This window comes from Balaenoptera physalus (assembly GCF_965194825.1).
Source record: "Balaenoptera physalus genome assembly, chromosome: 15".
Lineage (NCBI taxonomy): Eukaryota > Metazoa > Chordata > Mammalia > Artiodactyla > Balaenopteridae > Balaenoptera > Balaenoptera physalus.
Genome location: NC_138894.1, coordinates 39,923,070 through 39,948,226, shown reverse-complemented (window position 1 = coordinate 39,948,226; position 25,157 = coordinate 39,923,070). Strand labels below are relative to the sequence as shown.

The window sequence follows — 25,157 nt, the reverse complement described above, 5'->3', positions numbered from 1 at the left end:
TGGAGGGAAACAAATTACCCAGTCTGAACAACAGAAAGAAAAAAGACTGAAAAAAATAACCTACAGAGCCTCAGGGAACCGTGGGACTATAAAAAAGATTTAACGCTTGTCTTATACTTCTGAGAATAAAGAATATCTGTTTTAGAAGTTACTAAGATGGTCTGATTTTATCCTAGAAAAAAACTGATTTGTGGTAAATTGGCAAGCTTCGTCTTTCAGCAAATAAAGACATTTGGACTGATTCTAACTTTTTCCTCAAGTCCATATTATTCAGCATTTTAAAAATAAATTTATTATGTTTATCAATTTTGGTATACATAAAAATCAGTAAGAATATGAAAATCATGTTCTAAAGAAATTTTCTGGCAAAGAAATGAAGAAAATATTTTTGGATCTCTTTTATCTCATTTTGTTTAGAGTTTCTTTGATCTTAAAGTGTCAAGATGTGAGAAAACAAAAATAAATTTTATAGATGCATACTGTAAAGTTTCGAATATTTTCAAAGGGCATGCTGTCAGAATATTTAGACATTCATCTTTATCTAGCAGACTTTAAGAAGTGACAGCATTGTCTTATTTGGTTAGAGACTCTGCTTGCGAACTATAAATATTTCAGTAATAAGAGTAACTGCTTGCTTATCTGAAGTGCATATAAATGCTTAAAAGATAAAAGTGAGCATCAAGGAAAGTAAAACTCTAAAGTTTTTTAGTAACTGAAATTTTAAGAATTCGATTCTCCCAATATACCATTAAGGATAAGGTAGGTTTTTATAAATGTTCCTTATCCAACTGAGTTAGTTCCCCCTATGTATCTTTTTCCTAAATGTTTTTTTTTTTCAAATTATGAATGGGTCCTGAATTTTATCAAATGCTTTTTCTTCATCAACTGATATGATCATGTAATTTTTCTTCTTTAGCGTGTTAATATGGTGTATTAGTTGATTTTCAAATAGTGAAGCAGCCCTGCTCCATCCCTGCCATAAGCCATAAATTCCATTTGCTTATATTTTGTTAAGGACTTTTGCATCTACATTGATACAGTAATACTGACCTACAATTTTCTTCTTGGGATTTTTTTTTTTTTTTGTATCAAGGCAATAGGGCTAGTTAAACTACCTAATTCATATTGGGTGAGACGTGGTGGTCTGTATTTTTCAAGAAACTGGTCCATACATCAAAGTTGTCAAATTTATGTTTGTAGAGTTGTTCATAGTAGTCCCTTTATCTTTTTCATATCTGCAGGGTCTATGGTGATACCTTTCTTTTTTTTTAAATTTATTTATTATTATTACTTTTTGGCTGCATTGGGTCTTCGTTGCTGCGCGCAGGCTTTCCCTAGCTGCGGCGAGCGGGGGCTACTCCATTGCGGTGCACAGGCTTCTCATGGTGGTGGCTTCTCTAGTTGCGGAGCACAGGGTCCAGGCACGCGGGCTTCAGTAGTGTGGCTCGCGGGCTCTAGAGCACAGGCTCAGTAGTTGTGGCGCACAGGCTTAGCTGCTCCACAGCATGTGGGATCTTCCTGGACCAGGGCTCAAACCCATGTCCCCTGCATTGGCAGGCAGATTCTTTTTTTTTTTTTTTCCTTTAGAATTATTTTATTAAATCATAAACGTACAACTGCTTCTTAACTCTACACACACACAAAGTTTTTCAAGGAATAACATTCTATCTTATTGCACTATGATCCTGGCTAATAGTGTTTCAAAATTTTGAGAAAAACTGTTAAGAATGTTTCACATGTTACAACTTACACATTTAACATTATCAAAGAAGGAATGCTCCTGTTGCAACAAAAAATAGAAATGAGGTTTTTCCTCTCCTGGTAACAAGGAAAATAAAGGGAATAGTGAACAGGCTAGGGAAGCAGCATAAACTGGCCTGAAAGAGTTAATCAATCCTAGTTATCTTGTAACTGTTACTAATCTGTATTATCTGTAACTAGATTTGTCCTTCACAAAGCTAACCTCTAACACTCTGACTCTGTGTGAATTACATCCTGCACCTAACTGCAGGCGGATTCTTAACCACTGCACCACCAGGGAGGTCCCTGCAATTGGGATTGACATGCACACACTGCTAATAAAATGCCTTTCCATGAAAACAAACAAACTAACTAAACATGCAATACAATAAATGTTGTTACTCTGTCGAGTTCTAATGGATTTTTTTAAAGGTAAAAACTGATGGATCGGGCTTCCCTGGTGGCGCAGTGGTTGAGAATCTGCCTGCTAATGCAGGGGACACGGGTTCGAGCCCTGGTCTGAGAAGATCCCACATGCCACGGAGCAGCTGGGCCCGTGAGCCACAACTACTGAGCCTGCGCGTCTGGAGCCTGTGCCCCGCAACGGGAGGGGCCGCGATAGTGAAAGGCCCGCGCACCGCGATGAAGCGCGGTCCCCGCACCGCGATGAAGAGTGGCCCCCACTTGCCGCAACTAGAGAAAGCCCTCGCACGAACCGAAGACCCAGCACAGCCAAAAATAAAATAAATAAAAAAAAAAAACAAACAAAAAAAACTGATGGATCTAGAAAACAATCTTTAAAAGTTAGCTTTGTCAACATAAACATGGATGGAAAAAGGAAAGTTAACATTACAGAATACAAAAAAAAAAAAAGAAGTATTATGTGCTGGGTACTCTGTTAGAGACTTTATATACCTTCTCATTTATCCTCCGAACAATCTTCTGGGTAAATGGGATGTCAAGGTTAAACAGTTTGCACAAGGTCACATGGTTGGTAGTAGTAGAGATCAAATTTGAACTCAAGCTAATATAATTCCCATAGTATTCTTACCAATATATCATCAAGCCACACCCTTTCTGTATTATACAAGAGAAGAAGCTAGTGAAACTGTTTTCATCGCTACTTAGAACACTTAAATTCAAGTGGCTTGCTGCTGACAACTCACACATAGCCATTTAAAAATGTGTTGTTCATATATCAAACACAGTAGTAACAATCACAGAAACATGACAATGAGAGGGTGTGAGATAGGTGGAGACAGCTGAGAAGAGGAGGAGTAAAGGGATGGAATACTTGACATGGAAACAAACTGTCCAACAACTTCTTGTAGAGAACAATACTAATTTGGTACTATATTTTAATTTAAAAACACACACAATCCCAAAACAGAAAACTCTGAAGTCACAGCATTCTCAATAATTATAATTGAGAAAATAATCTCAAAACAGAGGAAATAAAGTCCTAGCTGTGGAAGAGTTCTGGATTATGGTAAGAGACCACCCTGCCTATGGCCATAGGATATAGTTTTAGTAGAGAGAAAGTATATGGGGTTATGGAGAAGGTTAATGTTGCTAAAGCAAGGGTGTACATGAAGACAAAGTGATAGTGGAACCTAGAGGGACAATACGACACAGGTACTTAAATTCTGAATGAAAAACTGTAGTATCCAGAAAGATGTTAGATGACAAAAATGAGAAGGAATAAGGAAGGTGCAGTCAGATAGAAGAAATGACTCTGCAGGAGAAATTAGAAGTAATAATCTGTTAGGTAGCCAAATCAGGCCTACCACCTCAAGTATTTTTTTTAATTGAGATATATGTAATTGACATATAACGTTATATTAGTTTCAGGTGTATAACACAATGATTTGGTATTTGTATACGTCGCAAAATGATCACAATAAGTCTAGTTAACAGCCAACACCATACATAGTTAATAATTTTTTTTTCTTATAATGGGAACTTTTAAGATCTACTCTCCCAGCCACTTTTAAATATGCAACACAGTATTAACTATAGTTGCCATGCTGTACATTACATCCCCATGAGTTGTTTATTTCATACCTGGAAGTTTGTACCTTTTGACACCTTCACCCATTTCCCCCACCCACCACCCCTTGCCTCTGGCAAACACCAACTGCTACCTGTTACTGGTAAGTTTGGTTTTGGGGTTTTGTTTCTGTTTCTAAGATTCCACATATAAGTGAGATACGGTATTTGTTTTTCTCTGACTTATTTCATTTAGCAAAATGCCCTCAGGGTCTGTCCATAATGTTGCAAATGGCAAGACTTCCTTCTTTTTTATGGCTTATATTCCATTGCATATACAAATATATATACCACAATTTCTTCATCCATCCATCCATGGACACTTAGATTGCTTCCATGTCTTGACTACTGTAAATGCTACAATGGATGGGGATGCATATATCTTTTTGAGTTAGTTTTTTCATTTCTTTTGAGTAAATACCCAGAAGTGGGATTGCTGGATCATACAGTAGTTCTATTTTTAATTTATTAAGGAAACTCCATACTGTTTTCCATAGTGGCTGTAACAATTTACATTCCTACCAACAGTGCACAAGGGTCCCTTTTTCTCCATATCCTTGTCAACACTTGGTATCTCTTGTCTTTTTGCTAATAGTCATTCTAACAGGTGTAAGGTGATATCTCGTTATGGTTTTGATTTGCACGTCCCTGATGATTAGTGATGTTGAGCATATTTTCATGTACCTGTTGGCTATCTGTACGTCTTCTTTGGGAAAATGTGTATTTAGATTCTCTGCCCATTTTTCAATCAGACTGTTTTTACGCTATTGAGTTGTATGAGTTCTTTATATATTTTGGATATTAACTCTTTATTGGATACATAATTTGCAAATATTTTCTCCCATTTGGTAGGTCTCTTTCATTTTGTTGATGGTTTCCTTTGCTGTGCAGAAGCTTTTTAGTAGTCCCACTTGTTTTTGTTTTTGTTGCCTTTGCTTTCGGTGTCATATCCAAAAAAATCATGGCCAAGACTGATGTCAAGGAGCTTATTGCCTATGCTTTCTTCTAGGAATTTTATGGTTTCAGGCTTTATGTTCAAGTCTTTAAACAATTTTGAGTTGACTTTTGTGTATGGTGTAAGATAGTGGTCCAGTTTTCCCAACACCATTTACAGAAGAGACTGTCCTTTCCCCCATTTTATATTCTTGGTTCCTCTGCCATAAATTTATTGACCATGGATGCATAGGTTTATTGCTGGGCTCTCTATTCTGTTCCATTGATCTATGTGTCTGTTTTTATGCCAACACCATACTGTTTTGATTACTACAGCTTTGTAAGGGTTTTTTGGTAAATAATAGCTTTATTGAGATATAATTCATATACCATACAATTCAACCATCTAAAGTGTACAATTCAGTGGTTTTTAGTACATTGACAGAGCTCTGCAGCCATTACCACAATTAAATTTAGAGCATTTTCATCACCCCAAAAAGAAAGTCCATATCCACTGGCAGTCACTCCCATTTCCCAGCTTCACCCCAGCCATAGACAACCACTAATCTAACTTTCTGTCTCTTCTACATATTTGTCTATTTTGGATATTACATATTAATGGAATCATACAATATGTGTTCTTTTGTAACTGGTTTCTTTTACTCAGCAGAATATTTTCAAGATTCATCCATGTTGAAGCAAAAATCAATACATTTCTTTTTACGGCCAAATAATGCTTCGTTGTATGGATATACCACATTTTATTTATCCATTCATCAGTTAATGGACATTTGAACTGTTCCCATTTTGGGGGCTATTCTGGAACATTTGTGTACATGTTTTTCATTTTATGTCTTAGGAGTATATACTTAGGAATGGAATTACCAGGTCTTACCGCAGCTCCGTGTTTAACATTTTGAGGAACTGTTTTCTAAAGCAGCCACAACCATTTACATTCCCACCAGCAATGTTATGAGGGTTCCAATTTCTCCACATCTTCAACACTTACCTGGTCTTTTTGATTACAGCCGTGCTAGTGGGGTGTTAAGTGGTATCTCACTGTGGTTTTGATTTGTATTTCCCTAATGACTAATGATGTTGTGCATCTTTTCATGTGTTTACTGGACATCTGTTTGTCTTCTCTGGAGAAATGTCTATTCAGATCCTTTACCCATTTTTTAGTTGGGCTGTCTTTTTATTGTTTAGTTTTGAGAATTTGTATATATTCTGGGTAGAAGTATCTTATCAGATCTACGATTTTGGTTATGGTAAACTTGGTACAGAAAATATTTGTGTTAACGAGGCTGACAACACAGGGTGACAGCTATGTATTGGTGAGGGAAGAGGTACAGTATAACATCAGAAGCCAGATATAATTCTCACTGCCAACGTTCCCATCAAAAATCTGCAACTTTTGTTCAGAGTACCAAATAAAATATTGATGAGGCTGTTTTCAGTACTATAAGGCCTTATATCCTCTGGTGATGTAAAGTAAGCTAGCCAGCTAATAAAAGCTCAGCTGCCTGAATAAGGAATTCGGTCTTTTTTGTGGTATGCAAGAAACATGAAAAAAACAACGAGACCTAAGAAAGAACTTGCTATGAGACTTGCAAGGAAGTTTTTCCTCTCTAATAAAGAGAACTTGAGGAAGTGCTCCCTGCTCTTCTTCAGCCAGATGGTAGTGTCAAATCATGACAGCCCTCTCCTGACATGCAGAGCTTTAAAGTACACTGGGCCTACGTCTCTGATGAAACCGATGAACTGCTAAACCACCCTGTAACTGTCTGGCCCTGGGCTTCTTATTCTGTGCAATAATACATTCCTCATTATTTCGGCCACTTTTAGATGGGAGGATACTGTTACTTGTAATCCAAAACATTCTGATACATTTTCTACTTTGTCAGTAAGCACACTACTGGACAGAGCTATACAGAAATTAGAATGAAGTGATTATGAAAGCTAGATCTGCCTAGAACACTACATACTAGTTTTCAGTAGTTTGATTTTTAAAAATGTAAACAGTATTTTGCACTTTATCAAGCATCTTAGGTACTAACTTACCCAATACCCACCAGAACTCTAAATCAGGCAGTCTTGTGGCTATTTTACAGATATATACATATAATCCTCCAGTATAGATCTTCCAATTCTAGATCCCATGTGTGTTCCACCACATCATAGTATGTCTCATAGTATCAAATATAATGCATTAAAAGCAATATAATCGATAAACCATAATGGAAAAGAATATTAAAAAAGAACGTCTGTATGAGTAGTCTAACTGAGTCACTTTGTTGTGCAGCAGAGTGACACAACACTGTAAATCAACTACACTTCAAAAAAAAGCAACATAATCAACAACAAAATTACAGTATTCTTTCAGCACTTAAATAACTGCTTGACATTATACAACTCTATGAGATGAGTAATGTGACTAAAATGAATAATGAAATATCCTAAGAGCTGCTATATGTCAAGTTTAAATTGGGCAAGCAGAGTGACCAGAAGAAATCTAGCACCTTCTAATAGCTCTACTGAAGCACTTACATTGTATTAAAAATTTTCCCTCCACATGCCTGACTCAATCTATGCTGTGAAGTCTTTGGGGCTATTTATTTTTTCCTGACATCTCTGCACCTAACACTATGTTTGATATGTGTAGTATGTTTGCTAAATTAAGAAATCAAAGATTTAGAGTCTCAGTCCCCCTTTACCAGCTGTTCTAGAATACATCTAGAAAATGTTAAGATAAATCAGTTTAAGTAAACGAAATTAAACGTTCTTTATAAATTTTGAGTGTTATTTATGAAAAAGTTTGCTTACCATTTAACAAATGAAAGTAACACTCTCACACATATAACTGACACTTTACTCAGATATGTAAGAAGAATCTTAAAGCATAAAAGAGTCCTATAACTTTTAGAATCAACAGCAGTTTCCTTTTTGGTAGCTTTCCCATTGTGCCTAACACACTTGTGCTTTCTGTTTATTCACAGGAGTTTCAAAGACCTCCCTATCCCTAGACGACAGATATAACTAATTCAGTTGCACCTCAGTTAGCTTCCCAAGCCACCAGGACAAGTGCCTACCTACCCATCCTGCATTAGCATTTACATTCCATGAGAGATACTACACAGGGAACTGGCTTTACCAAGATGAAGAAAAATGCATGCTCTGCCCATGGCTTGGGAGAGGAGGCAAAGAAACACAATGAAATATGGGGTGTACTATAACGACAGTTACTTACAAACGGCCACTGATTGCCTGGAGGAGCTGGGAAATGCAACTGGGACAGGATCTTGATGTTTGCCAGACAGAGAAAGCAAGCGGAAGGACATTGCAGATGGAAAAAAAAGTACATACAAAGGCACCAATAAGTGAAAAATGATGAGGCATTTGAGAACCAAGTAGTTTGACTTGGTTATAGCATAAGCCTGGCTAGAAATAAGGATCAGAACATGAGTGCCATGAAAAGGAGTTTAAATGTTTAATTCTGAAGATGTGTCACTGACTTTTAAATAAGGTAGTGACACTAGATTTTCAGAAGAAAAACTAGTGGCAGTATGGAAGACAGAATGAAGAAGAACTTGGAGGTAAAAAGAGCAAAGCCTCAAGTAGGCTATAGAAATAGTCCAGGTAAGAAATAAATGAAACTGCAATGATGCCAGTGGCAGCGGGGATAAAGAAGAGTTTGATTCAAGAGATATTTGGGGATCTAAATGACAGGACACACTTACCATAACATGATACTTATGTTCCTGAAAAATCTCCATGTTCTTAAAACTACACATTAAAACAAACAATCGCACATTAAAAATAACATGGCTTAAGGAAAAGAGTTGGAAGCCAGACACTCGAAACCTGTGCAACTCTGTAACCAGAGTATTAACAAAACCAACAAGAATCCTAATAAGCATATTAACATAGTTAAAGATGTGCTAAGTAACTAATAAGCCTGGCACTTTCTAAAGGCACAGCTCAAACAAAGTACAGCTGTCCCTCAGTATTCACAGGGATTGCTTCCAGGACCTGCCACAGACACCAAAGTCCGCAGATGCTCCAGCCCCATAGTCGGCCCTCGGCATCCGCGGTTCGCATCAGCAGGTTCAACCAACCCCCACATTCGCAGTACTGTGGTTATTGAAAACAATTTGCGTGTTAAGTAAGTAGACACACATAGTTCAAGCCCACGTTGTTCGAGGATCAAATGTAATAGAAAAAAGTGTAAAGGGTATTTGAAGCTAAGTTACAGAAACAAAGAAAAAATGCACAAACATCTGGGGGAAATGCGCAATAAATTCTTTCAACACAGATAAATGGCCAAAATCAGTCAAGAGGAAGAATGTGGTATATGGATAGAGTATACAGAACTCTGTTCTTCAGTAGCTTGCTGCTTTCAGCTGTGTTAGTGTATTTTAGATTCAGCTGCCACTGCTTACGGCAGGAAGCATTAATATGCTGGGAACGTTGTTAAGTACATTTTCTTCTTTATGGACAGTATGTGAGCCAGACTGGAATACCTCAAAAGTCCCTCGAGTGAGTGACTAAGCCTCCACCTCCAAACCAGGTCAGGAGGTGTTGTGTGTCATAATTGTAGTACAGACTGTAACTGATGATTGCTTTAGGTAGTAGTGAAGGGGAGTGAAACGTATGATACCAGGTTTCCAGATAGGGGTGAATGGACAGATACTGTTTCCATTAAGAAAAATTAGGGAATAATGAAGCATGAATATGAAGATAATATAATGCATGTGGTTTTCGTTACACTGAGTTTGAGGCGTCTTACAGACATCCTTATTTAGATAAATATCAAGTAAGCAGTTAGAACTCTGGACTAGAGAAGAAGAGAATGATGTGGGCTGAAAATATGAATCATCAGTACATAGGAGATGATGAAACTTTGAGAATAAACAAAGAATTCATGCATTTACTCAATTCACTCATTCAGTAACTATTTATATAATATATACGCGCCTACACTGGCAGTTAGGGGTGCGTAAGAGGGAAGAACAAGCCCGCCATGATGCCCACTCCCACAGAACTCACATTATATCATGGGGAGACAGAAAACAGCCAAACACCTATAGAGCTAATTAATCATGTGCTACAAAGACATAAAAGGTACTAAAAGAGTATAACACAGGAACACGGCCTGACCTGGCACGGGGGTGGGAGGCTCAGCCACTTACTTGAGGGACTTTCGAGGCATTCCAAACATAGTCCATGCAAAAGGCTCTCAGAGTAGAATGAACAGACGGAAGAACAAACATAGCATAAACTACTGCATAAATGTAAGGTTTAAGTGGCTATAGTATAGAGAGAAAGCAGAACATGGTGAAAGACGCTGAAGTAAACAGCAAGTAGAACGAATGAAGTCTACAGGCTATGCTAAGGATTTAGTCTCTACAATGTATGAGATTTTAAATGGGAAAGTGATACAATCATATTAAGGATTTAGTCTCTACAATGTATGAGATTTTAAATGGAAAAGTGATATAATCATATTTAAGAGGGCCCTGGACCAAAGCCAGATAAGAGGCAAGCAACAAAGATCAAAAATGGTCAGAGAGGTAGAGGAGCCACTAGCAGAAAACGTTACAAAAGCCAAAAGAGGAGAGAATTTGAAGAGTTCCCTACACGGCCCAACATAACAAAGAAGTCAAGTAAGAAGAATGAAGAACTAAATACATTTAACGAGTGATTTCCAGACACTCTCTATTGTCACCATTATCTCAGGTGCTGTGATTCCCATTTTACACATGTACTAAACAAGGTCTAGAGAGTTTATAGCATTTGTTCAAGGTCACTTGGCTAGAAAATGGCAGAACCAGAATCTAAAGTCAAATCTTCCCAACTCCCAACCTCATGCTGATAATTAGAAGAGTACTGCCAACACTGAAAGTTTCAGTGAAATGCAGATGCGTAATCATTCTGGACCAGCGCTATCTAACAGACATTCATGCAATGCTGGAAATCTTCTATATCTGCGCTAATGCAGTAACTACTAGCCACAAGCAGCTACTGAGCACTTGAAACGCAGATACTGTGAAGAACTGAATTCACAATTTTATTTCATTTTAATTCATTTTAATTAAAGTTTAAATAGCCACACGTAGCTAGCAGCTACTGAACTGGACATCACAGATCTAGACTGTAGCAGACTGAAAAACAAGAAAATAAGCAAATACAGATGAGTCAAAAGTATGATGGTAAAGAAAGAATAACAGCTAGACACGAAGGCAGAGCTGAAGTATACCTGGTCATTCATAAATTCACTATTTGAGAAAGATTACTATGAGCTAGTTTATAATTCATGAAATTCTATTTATTAGGAGAACAGTTGCAACGTGAGCACACATAAAATCACAGCTTTCCCTTATTTACCTATTAGCCCTTGTTTTTCCTGACATTCTAATTTTTATTAAAGATTACCTTATATGCAAATAATTAAAGATTGCCTTACAAGCTGGCATGCAATAAGCTGGATGCCAGCTTACTGCATGCCTATAATAGGAGGTTGCTTGTGGCACGGCACTCAGGAGCACATGAAAGAAAACCATCCCTGAAACTAGATAAAGTATAAATAAATAAAAGTGCTAACAGACAGCTCTAACAATGCCAATGGTAAAGGCTTGACTCTTTTTGTAGGTGCCTGCGCTTCACACTCTCATCCCTAGGTTTTAAACTGCATACTTCTTTTTTTTTTAATTAATAAATTTATGTATGTATGTATGTATGTATATATGTTTGGCTGCATTGGGCCTTCGCTGCTGCACGCGGGCTTTCTCTAGCTACGGCGAGTGGGGGCTACTCTTCGTTGCGGTGCGCGGGCTTCTCATTGTGGTGGCTTCTCTTGTTGAGGAGCACAGGCTCCAGGTGCGCGGGCTCTAGGCGCACGGGCTTCAGTAGTTGTGGCATGCAGGCTCAGTAGTTGTGGCTTGCGGGCTCTACAGCACAGGCTCCGCAGTTGTGGCGCACGGGCTTAGATGCTCCGTGGCATGTGGGATCTTCCCGGACCAGGGCTTGAACCTGTGTCCCCTGCATTGGCAGGCGGATTCTTAACCATTGCGTCACCAGGGAAGTCCTGCATACCTAATTCTAACATACAAGTAAAAATGAATTCTCTGTATTGTTCACAAAAGTCAAGAGAGACCTGGCTAGAGCACAGATGAATTTAATAATGCTCCCAGAACACAAGTCAAAGTGCTATCTCATTTACAGAAATGTTTTCTGGGATAGCAATGGGGCTACCACGTGGCCCTTCTGATGATACTGGTAAGAAAGGGCTTTAACTAACAAAACAATACTCTGAGAAAGTAACCTATAAGAACCTATGACTTGCTGAATTACCTGTGCTAAACTTTAAAGGATTTCCTATAGAAATCTTCAAATGTTTTAAATACTTTTATAGTACAAGACTATAAAAACCAAAGACAAACCCAGAAACATTAATTAGTCACATTTCATTTCAAAATTTCATTCCTGCACCAGATCTATACATTAGCTACAAGTACTGTCAACCCGTGACCACAAAGTGGACATGGGAGTCCAAAGAAAAATCAGGAAAGGGAGAAAGTGAATATGGACTGTTGAATAAAAAGTTTAGTTGGAAGGGCAAAAGTGAGGAAGAAATTTTAATCTGGCAAGCTTGAAATAAAATAGATGCTTTCTCCACTACACTTCAGAGATCATTTTCTCTTTTTAATTTAAAAAATCATTACCCATGTTGTTAATAAGGTGCTAAGTGGGAAAATAAGTACAAAAAATGTTCTAGTAAAATAGTATTTTCCCTAGAGTAATTTCATAAGAATACTGACATAGTTCAGACCCTAGCTGAAGTACCAACCTCAACCATTATGAAATTGCTAACTAATTTAAAAAATTATGCTGAATTGTTTTTGACTCAATGCTTACATTTCAAAGATGGTTCAAAACTTTGGAATAAAACTGACTGTAATTTGTAAACTAGAGTATGACATCATTAAAAATCTCTTTAAGTCTGACCTTTGTATTCTTACTTAACAAAAGCAAAATTATAAAAAATTAATAAATCCATACACTGGCATAGCTTAAAAAAAAAGGATGGGGGGAACCCACTAAAAAAAACTTGGAAGAATATACAAGAAACTTAACAATGATCAACACAAGGAGAATGGATGGCCAGGAAAGACTTTCCATTGTATACCTTTCAGTGTGGTATTATTTTTTAAGCAAATGTATTGTGTGTTTAGAAGTTTTGTGTGTTTAGAACTTTTAAAAAGTTTTAAGAGTATTAATCTTCAACTAGATGTTCCCCTTACCATAAAACCTGAACTCAGAAAACAGTTCCTTTTAGAACTATGTAATTTGATCAGAAATTACTAACGCAAAGACTGACAAAGTATTAAGCTCTTTTCTTGTTAAAACTCCTGTTTCCTAGATTAATTTCCTAGGTCCTGGGTCCACCTACTATTTAATAAGGTTTACTTAATACCCTGTTAACTGCCTATCAAATCTTTCAAAAATCTATATTATAATCGTTTTCCATACTCCTCACCCTCAACCTCACCTCATTCACCTCAGCCTCAGTCTCAACTTCAGCAGATGATCTTGCCTCAAACTATCCCCAGTTGCTGAGGTGATTTTAGGTCACCTAGTTTGAACTCCATTATTAAAACATACCTGTCGTCATGGCCTACTCTCCTCACCTTGTTTTTTTCCCTCTTTTTTGATGTCCCTCCTTTCCTTTCATCCATCTTCTTTCTACCACTTCTAGGGCTCGTTCCACTAATCATCCTCTTCCTCGCAGCTCCCTCTCCCGGCTTCTCTTCTAACTCTAAAGAATACTGACATTGGGACTTCCCTGGTGGCGCAGTTGTCCGCCTGCCAATGCAGGGGACACGGGTTCGAGCCCTGGTCCAGGAAGATCCCACATGCCTCGGAGCAACAAAGCCCATGGGCCACAACTACTGAGCCTGCGCTCTAGAGCCAGCGAGCCACAACGACTGAGCTTGCGTGCCACAGCTACTGAAGCCTGTGTGCCTAGAGCCCGTGCACCGCAATGAAGAGTAGCCCCCCCGCTCGCCGCAACTAGAGGAGAGCCCGTGCGCAGCAACGAAGACCCAACGCAGCCAAAAAATAAAAATAAAAATACTGACATCTCCTATCCTGCAAAGAATTACCCCAACTGTAAACCACTAGAGTTAACTTTTCTTTGTCCATTTTTCCATAAATGTCTCAAAACTGATGCTCACTGCCTCCACTGTCTCATCAGCACTTACTCCTTTATTCTACTTATTTGTCCACATATTCCTTCTTCAAACGCTACTTAATTATCTATCATATATCAAGTATTTGGAATATAACAATAAAAAGACAAAGACAAGGCCTCTGCATTCTCAGTTTACATTTCTTTGCAATTTTATTTTCATTACCTAGGGCTTAATTGAAGTTGCTGTCTCAAAGGTTATGACCTCTATAATAGTTTTCATTTTTATCTCCTTCTCTCCCATGTTAATGGATGAGAAAAATCTCTCTTCTTGTCTAAGGAGACTCATATACCCTCCTACCTCCCTGGGGCCCTCAAACTATTAGGAATTCCATCTTTTCTCTTTGAGTCTTCAACTGCTCCCTCCTTCCTGGCTTGTTCCCTTAACCCTCAAAATAAATTCTTCCTCAAACCTAAATTTTCTAACTTTCGTCATCTCTCCTTAAGTCAAAGCATTAAAGAACAGTCTGTACTCAATCTCTGGCCACCCATTTGTTACTCAACTCACAGCATCCTGGCTTTCCTTGCTCCCAGTACAAAATGCTGTTTTTCTGTACTATTGCCAAAGTCACCAGAACTCTCCTGATCCCTCCAAAAGACACTTTTTTTTTTTTTAAAGGGAACCCTAGTATACTGTTAGTGGGAATGTAAATTAGTACAGTCACTATGAATTTATTTATTTATTTATTTGGCTGCGTTGGGTCTTCGTTGCTGCGCGTGGGCTTTCTCTAACTGCGGCGAGCAGGGGCTACTCTTCGTTGCGGTGCACGGGCTTTTCATTGTGATGGCTTCTCTTGTTGTGGAGCACGGGCTCTAGGCACACGGGCTTCAGTAGTTATGGCTCGCGGGCTCTAGAGCGCAGGTTTCAGTAGTTGTGGCGCACGGGCTTAGTTGCTCCGCGGCATGTGGGATCTTCCCGGACCAGGGCTCGAATCCGTGTTCCCTGCATTGGCAGGCGGATTCTTAACCACTGCGCCACCAGGGAAGTCCCCAAAAGACACTTTTAAGTTCTTCTCTTTCCTGATCTCTGCAAAATCTAGACACTGTTGACTCCTTCAAATACGACATCACTCTGCTAATTTTCCAACTACCTATTTATTCTCAGACAACACTGACGGGTTCCTCATCTTCTACCTGCCTCTTAAATGCAGGGTTCTTTAGGGTTTGTCCTCTTCTCTTATCGTTTTATGTTCTTTCTCTATGGGATTTCATTCAGTTTCATGGCTTCAACTACTACCTTGAACAAATACACACAACACTCAAATCTTTAATATAAGCCCAGATTTCTCTTCCAGATCCAGATATAGCCAATTACCTGTTGGTCATATCCACCTAGGTGACCCATGACTACTTTATTTATTTATTTTAAATAAATTTATTTTTATTTTTGGCTGCGTCGGGACTCCGCTGGTGCACGCGGGCTTTCTCCAGCTGCGGCGAGCGGGGGCCACTCCTCGCCGCGGTGCGCGGGCCTCCCACCGAGGCGGCCTCCCCTGCTGCGGAGCACAGGCTCCAGGCGCGCGGGCCTCAGCAGTCGTGGCGCACTGGCCTAGCCGCTCCACCACACGTGGGCCCCTCCCGGACCAGGGCCCGAACCCGTGTCCCCCGCATTGGCAGGCGGACTCCCAATCACTGCGCAACCAGGGAAGCCCCCCCATGACTACTTTAAATTCACCATGTGCAAGGCAGAAATCATCACCACTCCTCCAAATCTACTTCTGCTGTATCTCCTAGACAGCGAATGTGCATTTCCAACAAGGTTCCAGATGATGCTGCCGCTGCTACTTCAGGACCCATATTCTGAGAATCACTGCTCAAACATATGCTGCCTCTTCCTACCTCCAGGCTGTCAGGTTCCTTCTGCTACCTCCTAGACCATGGTATCTATGCGGCAGGCACTGTTCATATTTCACAACACTCTATCTTATTGAACTGTGAGACTCTTGCAACATAGCATTCTAAGCATTAATTACCAAATGATAAGAGAAGACTAGAGATGAAACAACAGTCATCCCAGAAAGCTGGATGTTTCTTGAGGGCGGAATAGCATTCTAGTGTATCCCTCGAATCAAATCTTACCCAAGTACATAGGCTCTTGATAAACATTTGCTGAGTGGATGGCAGTATTATCTATCCAGTCACCCAAGCCAGAAGCCACAGCAAGATTCACCCCTTCCTTCCCCATAATCCAAGTCACCAAGTCCTATCTTCTACCTCCTAAATGTGTCTCATACCTGGTCCCTCCTCTCCATCTGCACTGTTATTACATTCTTTCAGGTCCTTAATATCTAACTTTTCGGTAATAATTTTTTAATTGGTCCCCATGTCTACAATCAGCTATCCTATTTTATCCACATGACCATAAGATTGATCTCTCTAAAACAGTAAATGAGATGATGTCATTCTCCTGCTTAAAAACAATAACTTCCCACAGGCTTCAAGGAAAAAAAATTAATTCCTTCATGTAATATGCAAACCCTTCTAGGATCCTGCATCAATCTACCTGACCACCCTCTCTCTCCATTCCACCCTACCCCCCTAACCTCCAGCCATGCTGAACTGGCTTATATATTCATGCCTCAGTGGCTTTAAACATAAAGTTTTCTACCTAGAGTGTCTTTCCCACTGGCTAAATATTCATCCTTTTAAGCCTCAGCTCAAGCACCATCTCTTCCATGAAGCTTTCTTCGAGTGACATTCATTCATCTCTCCATCCAATCCCCACCTCAGTTTGCATTACACCTCTCCCCTGCCATGTGCTCTTACAGCACCCCATGTTTAGTTTGTTAATAGCACATATCACACTGCATAATAATTGTCTTGCTCACCTAGTTGATTAAGTTCCTTGGAAACTATAATTATGTCTTCTGTTTGTATAGTCAATGCTAGGTATATTAACAGACACTCAACTAAAATTTAAATAAATACATTCCATGCTATTCTCTAAACAGTGGCTCTCAAAATTTAGCATAGATCAGAATTACCCAGAGGTATATAAATCTAGACTGCTTGGCCCCAGCCCCGGAGTTATAGATTCAGCTTGTTCAGGGTGGGACCTAACAGGTTCCCAGATGATGCAGATGCTGTCCAGGCATCCCATTTTGAGTGTCAGTGCTCCAAATCTGTGTTGTCTCTTCCTAGCTCCAGGATTTAGAGTCTTTTCCTAGCTACCTCCAACTCTGCCTACTGCAATGCTAATCTTTTTAGACCCAGCTCAATTGTCACCTCCTTCATAAAACTTCCCCTAATCCCAAAAGAAACTGATTTTGCTCTTTCCTCAATTTCTGTCCAGCTTTGTATATATTATTCATATGGTAACATGCTAACTTTCTTTCACACCTATTGGCAGTTGTCTTATGTTCTCTACTTAAATGAAGGGAGGAAACCTGCCTTAATCATTTTGATATCCTCCACAACCTGGCATGGTAACCAGGGAAATGCAGACGAAATCTACAAGTATTTGTTCATCTGAATGAATCCCTGCAGACTGCCCCGAGTCTGGGCCCACGGTCTGACTGACTCGCTTAATCCTCCTGGCCCAAGCTGACTTCTTACACTGCCTTGTACTTTTGCTTGCCTTACAACCTGTGACAGATGCCTGATCCTCCCACACTTGTCTGTCCCTCTCGCATTGCTGACTGACCCTTAGTCAGCTTCTGTACCTTGTACTCTGAACCCTTTTATTTTCTTAACCACTACGGGACATAGTAAATGGAGAAATTTTCTCTTTATGACTGACGTGAATTTTAATTCTGCTGGCCATAAGACAGGTTGCTTGCTTTTTTCTCAAGTAGCCTTTCTTGGTCAGAGAATCCAAACTAAAATATGCTGTGTACAACTCCAAGTGCAGTTATTGTAGACAGCAATAAATGTGTTTTAGGTTCTATTTACAGATTGTAGAGATAATTGTAATACAAAGTTTAAAAACACAAAAACATAAAAAAGGTCACTTATGAAATGTAAGGTTGGCCTAAGAAACAAAACTTAAAAGAACAGCTAATTATTTATGCACTATGTTCATATATGCATCTAAAACAAAATTTATATTACCTATTCCAACGAAAAAAAGATACCAAAAAACCTGGTCATATTTCTGAGTCACACTAATGACATAGTAAAAACTACATCTGATACATAAAAAGTTAACTGTTTCTAAAAATGCCCCTACAAAATTTACTCCTTCAAAAATTACTGAGAGACTGTTTTCAATCACACCGATCTAAACATTCTACTCGATTATTTTATTCTTATTTTACCTCTGTGTGTCAGTAACACTGAAGTACTCTATCTAAAACTATACATACCTACCTAGAGAAAATATTGTGATGATATATTTATTTCAATAAATAAACATCCATTTATTTATTTAATCATAGACAACTGACCATTAATGGTTCAAGAAAAATTCTTTGGAGCTCAGTACTCACATTTTTATATGCATATGCATAATTTTCAACCCACCTGCTCAACAGTTTAATAAGACCCAAATAGAGATGAAGGGATATAACAGGAAAAAAAAGAAGTAGGCTACTTTTAAGGTAGCAAGTAAAATTAATACCTGTCAAAAAAGATTCTTGATAGGCTCAATTCAATCTCTAAGCCTTTTTACTTTCCCCTTACTTGAATTAATCACTGATATTCATAAATTAAAATCTGTTGACAAAAATGTATGCCCATAATACTCAGTAAAAGTTATAAAGATTTTCCAAAGGGAATGAAAGTTTTCAGAACTGTATGCCCAATTAACAAGATAAATGAACCAGATCACTCCAAAGTCCAATTTATTTGAATTAATCAATATTCCATATGGCAGAGTCGAGCTACGGTCCTGACACTTTCGAACCAGTGCTATATTCAGCAGACCAACATAATCCTGAAAGTTGAGGGGCCACTGTCACAACAAATTATGTCCTGAAATGTTATTGAGAGGACGGCAGGAAAAAAAAGCCAAGAGTGAATCAGAAAATAAATACTAAAAAGGAAACTGTAAAGAAGAGAGAAATAATGACCTGGAAGAAAAAAATCTCATACAGTGATTTTAAAATATTTTTGAAAAATAAGGAAACACTGAGTATCAGGAAGATAAATTTAAGACCTAAAAGAGAATTTTCAAAAGTCAGCCTGTTGTTGTTCAAGAAAAAAAAACTATTTGGAAAGCAGATCATTCTGCTATACACTGCATAAACAACAAGACTAGGTCACTGTTCCTCAAAATGTATCATTTATAAATAAAGGTAAAAACACTGGACAAAGATCTTCAATATCTGGACCTTCAGGTAAAATACATGTATAAAGAAGTTGCATTAAAGCACTAAAGTTCAATTCATAACTCCAAAAGATTATGCAAAAAAAAAAAAAAAAAAAGGTTGCACTATGAATGGCTCCGCTCTAACTTGTTTTCTGTAAGTCTCGAAAAGCCTAAGTTTTGACTCTGAAGGCCAAAATCGTCTCTGAGCTGCCTCCAAAGTTGGCAGGGTAAAACTTCCTCTACATATCAAAACCACTAATCATTTATTAAGTCTGCTCCTAATCTGAATTTTAAGGACACTAATAGGTGCACTTAATCATTTGTCCTGTTTTAAATAAAAGCTGACTTACTTGACTAAAGTCACTTTCTTCCCCCCCCAATCACACAAACTGATCCCAAGTTTAAGTCCACAGAATTTCTCTCTTCACTCACCCACCGCTCTATTTTGAAATGCTTAAATTCTACATACAAGGTGAAATAAATGCAATTACAAGGTGCAAGACATTACTCTACGCCAAGCAATCCGTCGAAAAATCTTCGGACAACTGTTTAAAGACTTATAGAAAAAGCCTAACGACCAAATCACCTGTTTGGATATCTGATATAGATGAAAAAGCACTGCAAACTTTTTCTACTATGCATGCAATTCTTGATTACAAAGAGGAAACTGCACCGGCTAGCCAGAGCGAGAAAACCGGTAGGGTAACAGGCTAAAAGAGTGTCGTTGATTTCTTGGCTACAGTGACAGAGGCGGGAGACACACCCCTAGCGTCGGTCGGAAACACTACAGCAGTGAATTCTACCTAGGGATTAATGTGAGGCTAAGGAAAGACAAATTTAAATCGCCATGATTCAAAAACAACCAGCACAGGAGAGACCTACGAAGGTAACAAAGAAAACGAAAAACCCTTGGCAGTAAGTAAGCACTAAAAAACAAGTATCTCCGTTTATCACAAACCGAGTTTAGACTTGTTTTCATGAATCTACACCTTAGACCTCTCCGGTTCGCCACTGCAGAGTAAAGCAGCAGCGAAAAACAACCAAAAAACAAAAAACCTCGTACGTTTGCAAACAGCAGTGAAATAAACACGACCTGGAGAGGGGGAAGTAAGGCAGGATTCCTTCCAAGGCTCGTTGCTTGAAAACAGAGTATGAGTGGGAGAAAGAGCAGCCCTGGAGAGAAAGTGGGTCTTATATAAAGGGCCATTTGCCACACATGATTTCCATATGATTCCGGAATCTCCCCGAACTTGAGAGAGTGAGTCTGGGGGTGAGGGGGGGCTCCACGTGGAAGAGGATCCGGAGAAACGGAAGGCAGGCCGATGTGAGGACTGTCCGGAGCGGATGGCCCAGGCAGCGGGGGGTCAAGGCCGGGGCGGAATCCCGGGGGCGTGGGGGGGGGGATGGTGCGGAGGGGCGCCCCGCGGAGGCCCGGGGGCGGGCGGCGGGGGCTCCGCCGTGCTGTCAATAGGCCGCCCGCCGCCCCCGGGCCGCTGGGGCTCTTTCGGGTCTCTCGAATTTTCCACTGGGGGAAGCCGCCCCGGGGCGTCCGGACTCGCCCCCGCCCCCGCCCCTGGAAGCGGCGGGCGGGGAGCGATGGTGCGTGGGGAAGCCAAAGGCTCACCATTTTGCTGGGCGGTCGGCGGCTAGCTCGCGCGGAGGAGTGTCGGCGCTCAGACTGGCTCCCGCAGGAAGCTGCGGCGGCGGCGGCGGCGGCGGCCCAACTACGGTCGGCTGGGGCGGCTGCGGCCCTCGGGACGCCCGCGGGGGAGGGGGTGCGGGCTGGGGGAGGGGAGGCGGCGCCGCGGGGACCGCGCCGGCCGGGTGACTGGGCACGCGGGATCGGGCAGGGAGAAGAGAAATTAAGGTCGAGATTCAAAGACGGAGAGCGCGGGAGGAGAGACGGCGAGAAGGGGGAGAGACAGAAACGGGGGGGAAAGGGGGCCAGGAGGCTCGGGGGCTGCAGCCTCGCGCTCGTGCTCGCGCCCGCGCAGGAGCCGTAACGGACTCACTGCAGTGGCTCGCGCTGACCCGCAACCTCAAGGCACGAAAAAGGGGGAGGGCGGGACAGGGAGGGGAAAGCGGAGCGCAGCGGCGCGCTGGGCGGAGGGCGGGGGCGCGCGCGGAGCCGGCAGCGGGGGCGGGGCTTCTGCGAGCGCCGCACATCCGGGAACCCGCGCGCCGGCTCGGCGGCGGCCGCCGTGGCGGCGCTCTGGCGAGCTCTGGTTGGGGAGCTCGGAGCGCGCCGACCACGTTCGCCCCTCCGCCGGTCGCCCCCTGCGTGCGGGGCGGGGGGAGCGCGGGGGCGGGGGCGCGGACGTTGGTGACGTTGTGTGGCGGAGCCCTTCCTGTCATGTGGCTGCAGGCGGGAGGGGTGGGAGGGTGAAGAGGGGAGAGGCAGGGCCGGGAGGGGAAGGAGGAAATACGAGGGTGCCCCGTGAGGGAGGAAATGCGAGGGGTGCGCGAGCACCGAGCGTAGGGAGCCCTGGACCCTGGAATGGGAGCCTCGTCGGGGAGGAGGAGCAGATGAGCGGCCTTAAGGTCGGACCCACCCAGGTTCCTCACCAAGGGAAAAAAAAAAAAAAAAAAAAGACAATTCCGGCTCTGGGGCTAGAGGGAATCAGTTTGCACTCGAAGACAGGTATCTTTGCACCAATGTGATGGCTTGGACCCCCTACAGAATGCATGTCGCATCTAGACAGTTGTCACCCCGGTGCAGCACCCGCAGGCCCACACTCCAATATGGGTTGGCAGTCAGGAGCCGGGTTGGAAAGACAGGAGAAGAGCCAGAGTTGGCCGCAGCTTGAGGCGCGGGGAGTCACAGGACAACCGAGTAGAGGGGCTGCTTCCCACTGCCGCAAAGCCCTTGTCACCCAGCTCTGGATTTTCCTTAAACCCTCCAGGCTACCTTTTGACGCGGGGAGGCAGTGTTTGTTTTGGAAAAACGTTATAAAACAGATTGACCACTTGTTCCTTTAGTCGGGCTGTATCCACTTTGGTGGCAATTACCATTCCCGGAAAATTCAGACAGCGGTGGGAAATGGAGTCCAGAAAAGCATAAGGAGGAAAGTTATGAAAAAGCTGCCAGGAGAGGTGTGATAAAGATAATGAAGAAAACATTTTGCAGCGGTTTTAACCACTTAACTCCTTTTCAAGTCTGGATAATCTCGTGCGTGTGTGTGAGTGAGTGAAAGAGACCAAGAGATGTTTACTGAGTGGTCAGAAGTTCCTTATCGACAAATCCTTTTGAGTAGTTTTGTAAAAAACTATAGTGTTTTTAAAGGCAGTCTGTTAAAGCTCCTTATGTGAGAGTTTTATTCTTATGCGCTGTGATAAGCACTCATCTTTTCTAACAGAAGCTCAGTGATGTGCGCTAGGTCTCCCCACCACCCCAGCCCCGTTTCTTTAAGAACTACTTTGTTTCCCTGTCAGAATAAATAAGGAAAAGTAACTTTGATGACAAGCTGTATCACACAGTGAATGTATCAAGGAAAGGCCAAGAAATGACCCTGTTTCTTCCACCGTTTAAGAGTCTTGACTTAGATATATTGCTATTTAGATTCTGAAATGTATTCCAAAACAGGGGGCAATCCCTAAGGCAAATTGTCGTTTACGTTTTCTAGGTATATTATTTTTAATTAGTTTTTCATCATATAATTAAGACAGGCTCATTTTTTTTAAGTGCAATATTTTGAGCATGCCTCCCCCTCAGCTCCACATCTCAGAGATAATATAATCACTGTAACTGCGTTTGTGTGTGTGTGTGTCCCTCGGACATATTCAGTGAAAATCAAATTTATCATTTTAACTGAGGATTAAATACTAAGAAGGAATTTGAGCTATACGAGATGCAGTAGGTTTAGAGTAACCCATAATTTTGTCATGATTTGAGCCAATTCAGAGTATAATCATTTAACAGATATCTATTGTGAACCTAAATCAGGAATTCAGGAGCTCAGCACTGTGAAAGGTTGGTTAGCCTCTGTGCCTGATGAAAGCAAGGGACACAAGGCCAGTTCACTTGTTTCTTCCCATCCTGCAAATGTACCAGAGTTCACCACTTACATTCTCCCAGCTTTGTGTATACTGCATAAAATACAGACACGTAGCAGGTAACATCTCTGACACTGAAACAAATTATTCGGAATCCTTTAAGAGAGGTAAATCCAAAATGCACCTTTAATATCCATGTTTTTCCCCTGAGGTCAAAAAAGGAAGTATGATAAATAATCATTCTCCTTTTTGTCATTTTCCACTGAGGCAACAGGTACCAAATAGCCCTGCCAAAAACGCACATGTTTTTAAATAATTAGAAAAGTGAAGAGGCAAAGGACATATCTAATAAGTGGATTGTTATTCCTAGAAAGCTTAGCAACCAAAAGATGATTCTTTTTTTTTTTTTTTTTTAAACATTTCCATTGAAGTACAATTGCTCTACAATGGTGTGCTAGCCTCTGCCCTACTTCTTGGGAAGTATTATGGAGGTGAATTGGAAGGAGAGACACAAGATAGAGATACCAGTTACAAGAATGGTAACCAAAAAAAAAAAAGAATGGTAACAGCTAGGCATGCAGTAATGAGAGGTACCAATGGTGGACAAAGGAAGGGGTCAATAGGAAAGACATGGAGTAAAAATGGACTGACTATGCAACTTTTAGCGGATGTAGGAAACAAGAAGAGGGAGAAATATAAGATGACTAGTTTTAGTTTGGATGACAGAAAATAGTGTTACCATTGAGAGAAATAGAGAAGTCAGGAGGAGTTTGATTGCTGAGTGAAAGAGATGAGATTGGATTTTAAAATGCTAAATTTGTGTTGCTGGTGAGATATCTTTGTGGAAGCACCCAAGTAGAAAGAAGCCGGAGGTGCAGGGTAGAAAGGGAGAGAGATGTGGGAATCAACTGAAAAACAGAGATTGCAATTGAAATCTTCAAATGTCCCCTTACTTAGTGATAAGAAAAAGAAAGGACCCCAAGATCGTAATAAAGCTGCTAAGTAGAAAAAAAAAATTTTAAGTTTTAAGGAAGAGAGAGGGTAATGTTTACAGTCATATTTGACCACAGCAGCTTTAGGCTGCAGTATCTCCATGGTTATCTTTAAGAAGTTAGATACGTCACAGGTAATTTTACCCAGATCATTGTGATATCCAGAAATCTGCCTAATAGTAAAGGTCTGATTGCTGTTATTTACTTATATATCATATATAAAAGTGGCAGAAAAGCTAAATTACCATTTCTGTAGTTGTTTAAGACATTCCAGTGCAGTATTACCCCAAAATACGCACTTTCATTCATGATTATATTGACTAACGTCAACGAGAAACCACATTTAATTTTATACGCGTACGTGGGAAGAAAATGCCAATTGAAAAAGAGACTCAATTAAAACAACTTATCAGTAATGTCTGTTCCTTTTTAGTACACATCTGTTAACATACATTTAGAGGAAACGTCTACCTATCCTCCTAGATAAAATATATATGTCCCAGCTCAAGAAACCAAGATTTAAGAATATTTTGTACCTTTCTGCCACCTAGTTTCACACACAATTCTCTTTGCTGTGGGCACCAAGGTTGCATGGGGAAGAAATCGCCTTCTTTCCCAGAATCCCTTTTTATACTGAGAAGAAAGCAGGGATGCCAGCTAGCCCCCTGCTCCAAGGTGTGGTTGAGCAAAGGTTCCTTGGCACCTGAGATGGCAGGAAAGTGGCTAGTTCCCCTCTTGCTAAGCAGCAGAGGTATGAGCCAAGGATTCTGAGTTCCATCTGGGAAACTCATTTCTCCATAGAAACCATTTCACAAAGAGTTCTATAAACAATGGCCTTCTTACAAAAGCCTACTTAAATTATAATGTAGCTGAAACTCTGTATTTGCTATTAAAAACACAATGATAGGAAACAGTGCTGTTAAAAATATATAGCTTTATGAATTAATGAGTTTGA

General features: G+C 40.7%; 1 protein-coding gene and 1 long non-coding RNA gene across 2 annotated transcripts in view; both read right to left on the bottom strand.

Annotated features, from left to right (window-relative positions):
• Window positions 1–21,374, bottom strand: part of PPP3R1 (protein phosphatase 3 regulatory subunit B, alpha) — a 57,607-nt gene extending 36,233 nt beyond the window's left edge. The window contains exon 1 of the mRNA XM_082426116.1: window positions 20,842–21,374. Coding sequence (XP_082282242.1) covers window positions 20,842–20,844 — 3 coding nt within the window. The 5' untranslated portion in view covers window positions 20,845–21,374. The remainder of the gene's footprint in view (window positions 1–20,841) is intronic.
• LOC309643416 lies at window positions 1,274–20,819 on the bottom strand. Its single transcript, XR_014253729.1, has 2 exons — window positions 2,533–20,819; window positions 1,274–2,197 (listed from the first exon to the last, which is right to left on the bottom strand). It is a non-coding gene; the product is annotated as an uncharacterized lncRNA (long non-coding RNA).
• Window positions 21,375–25,157: the final 3,783 nt, after the last annotated feature.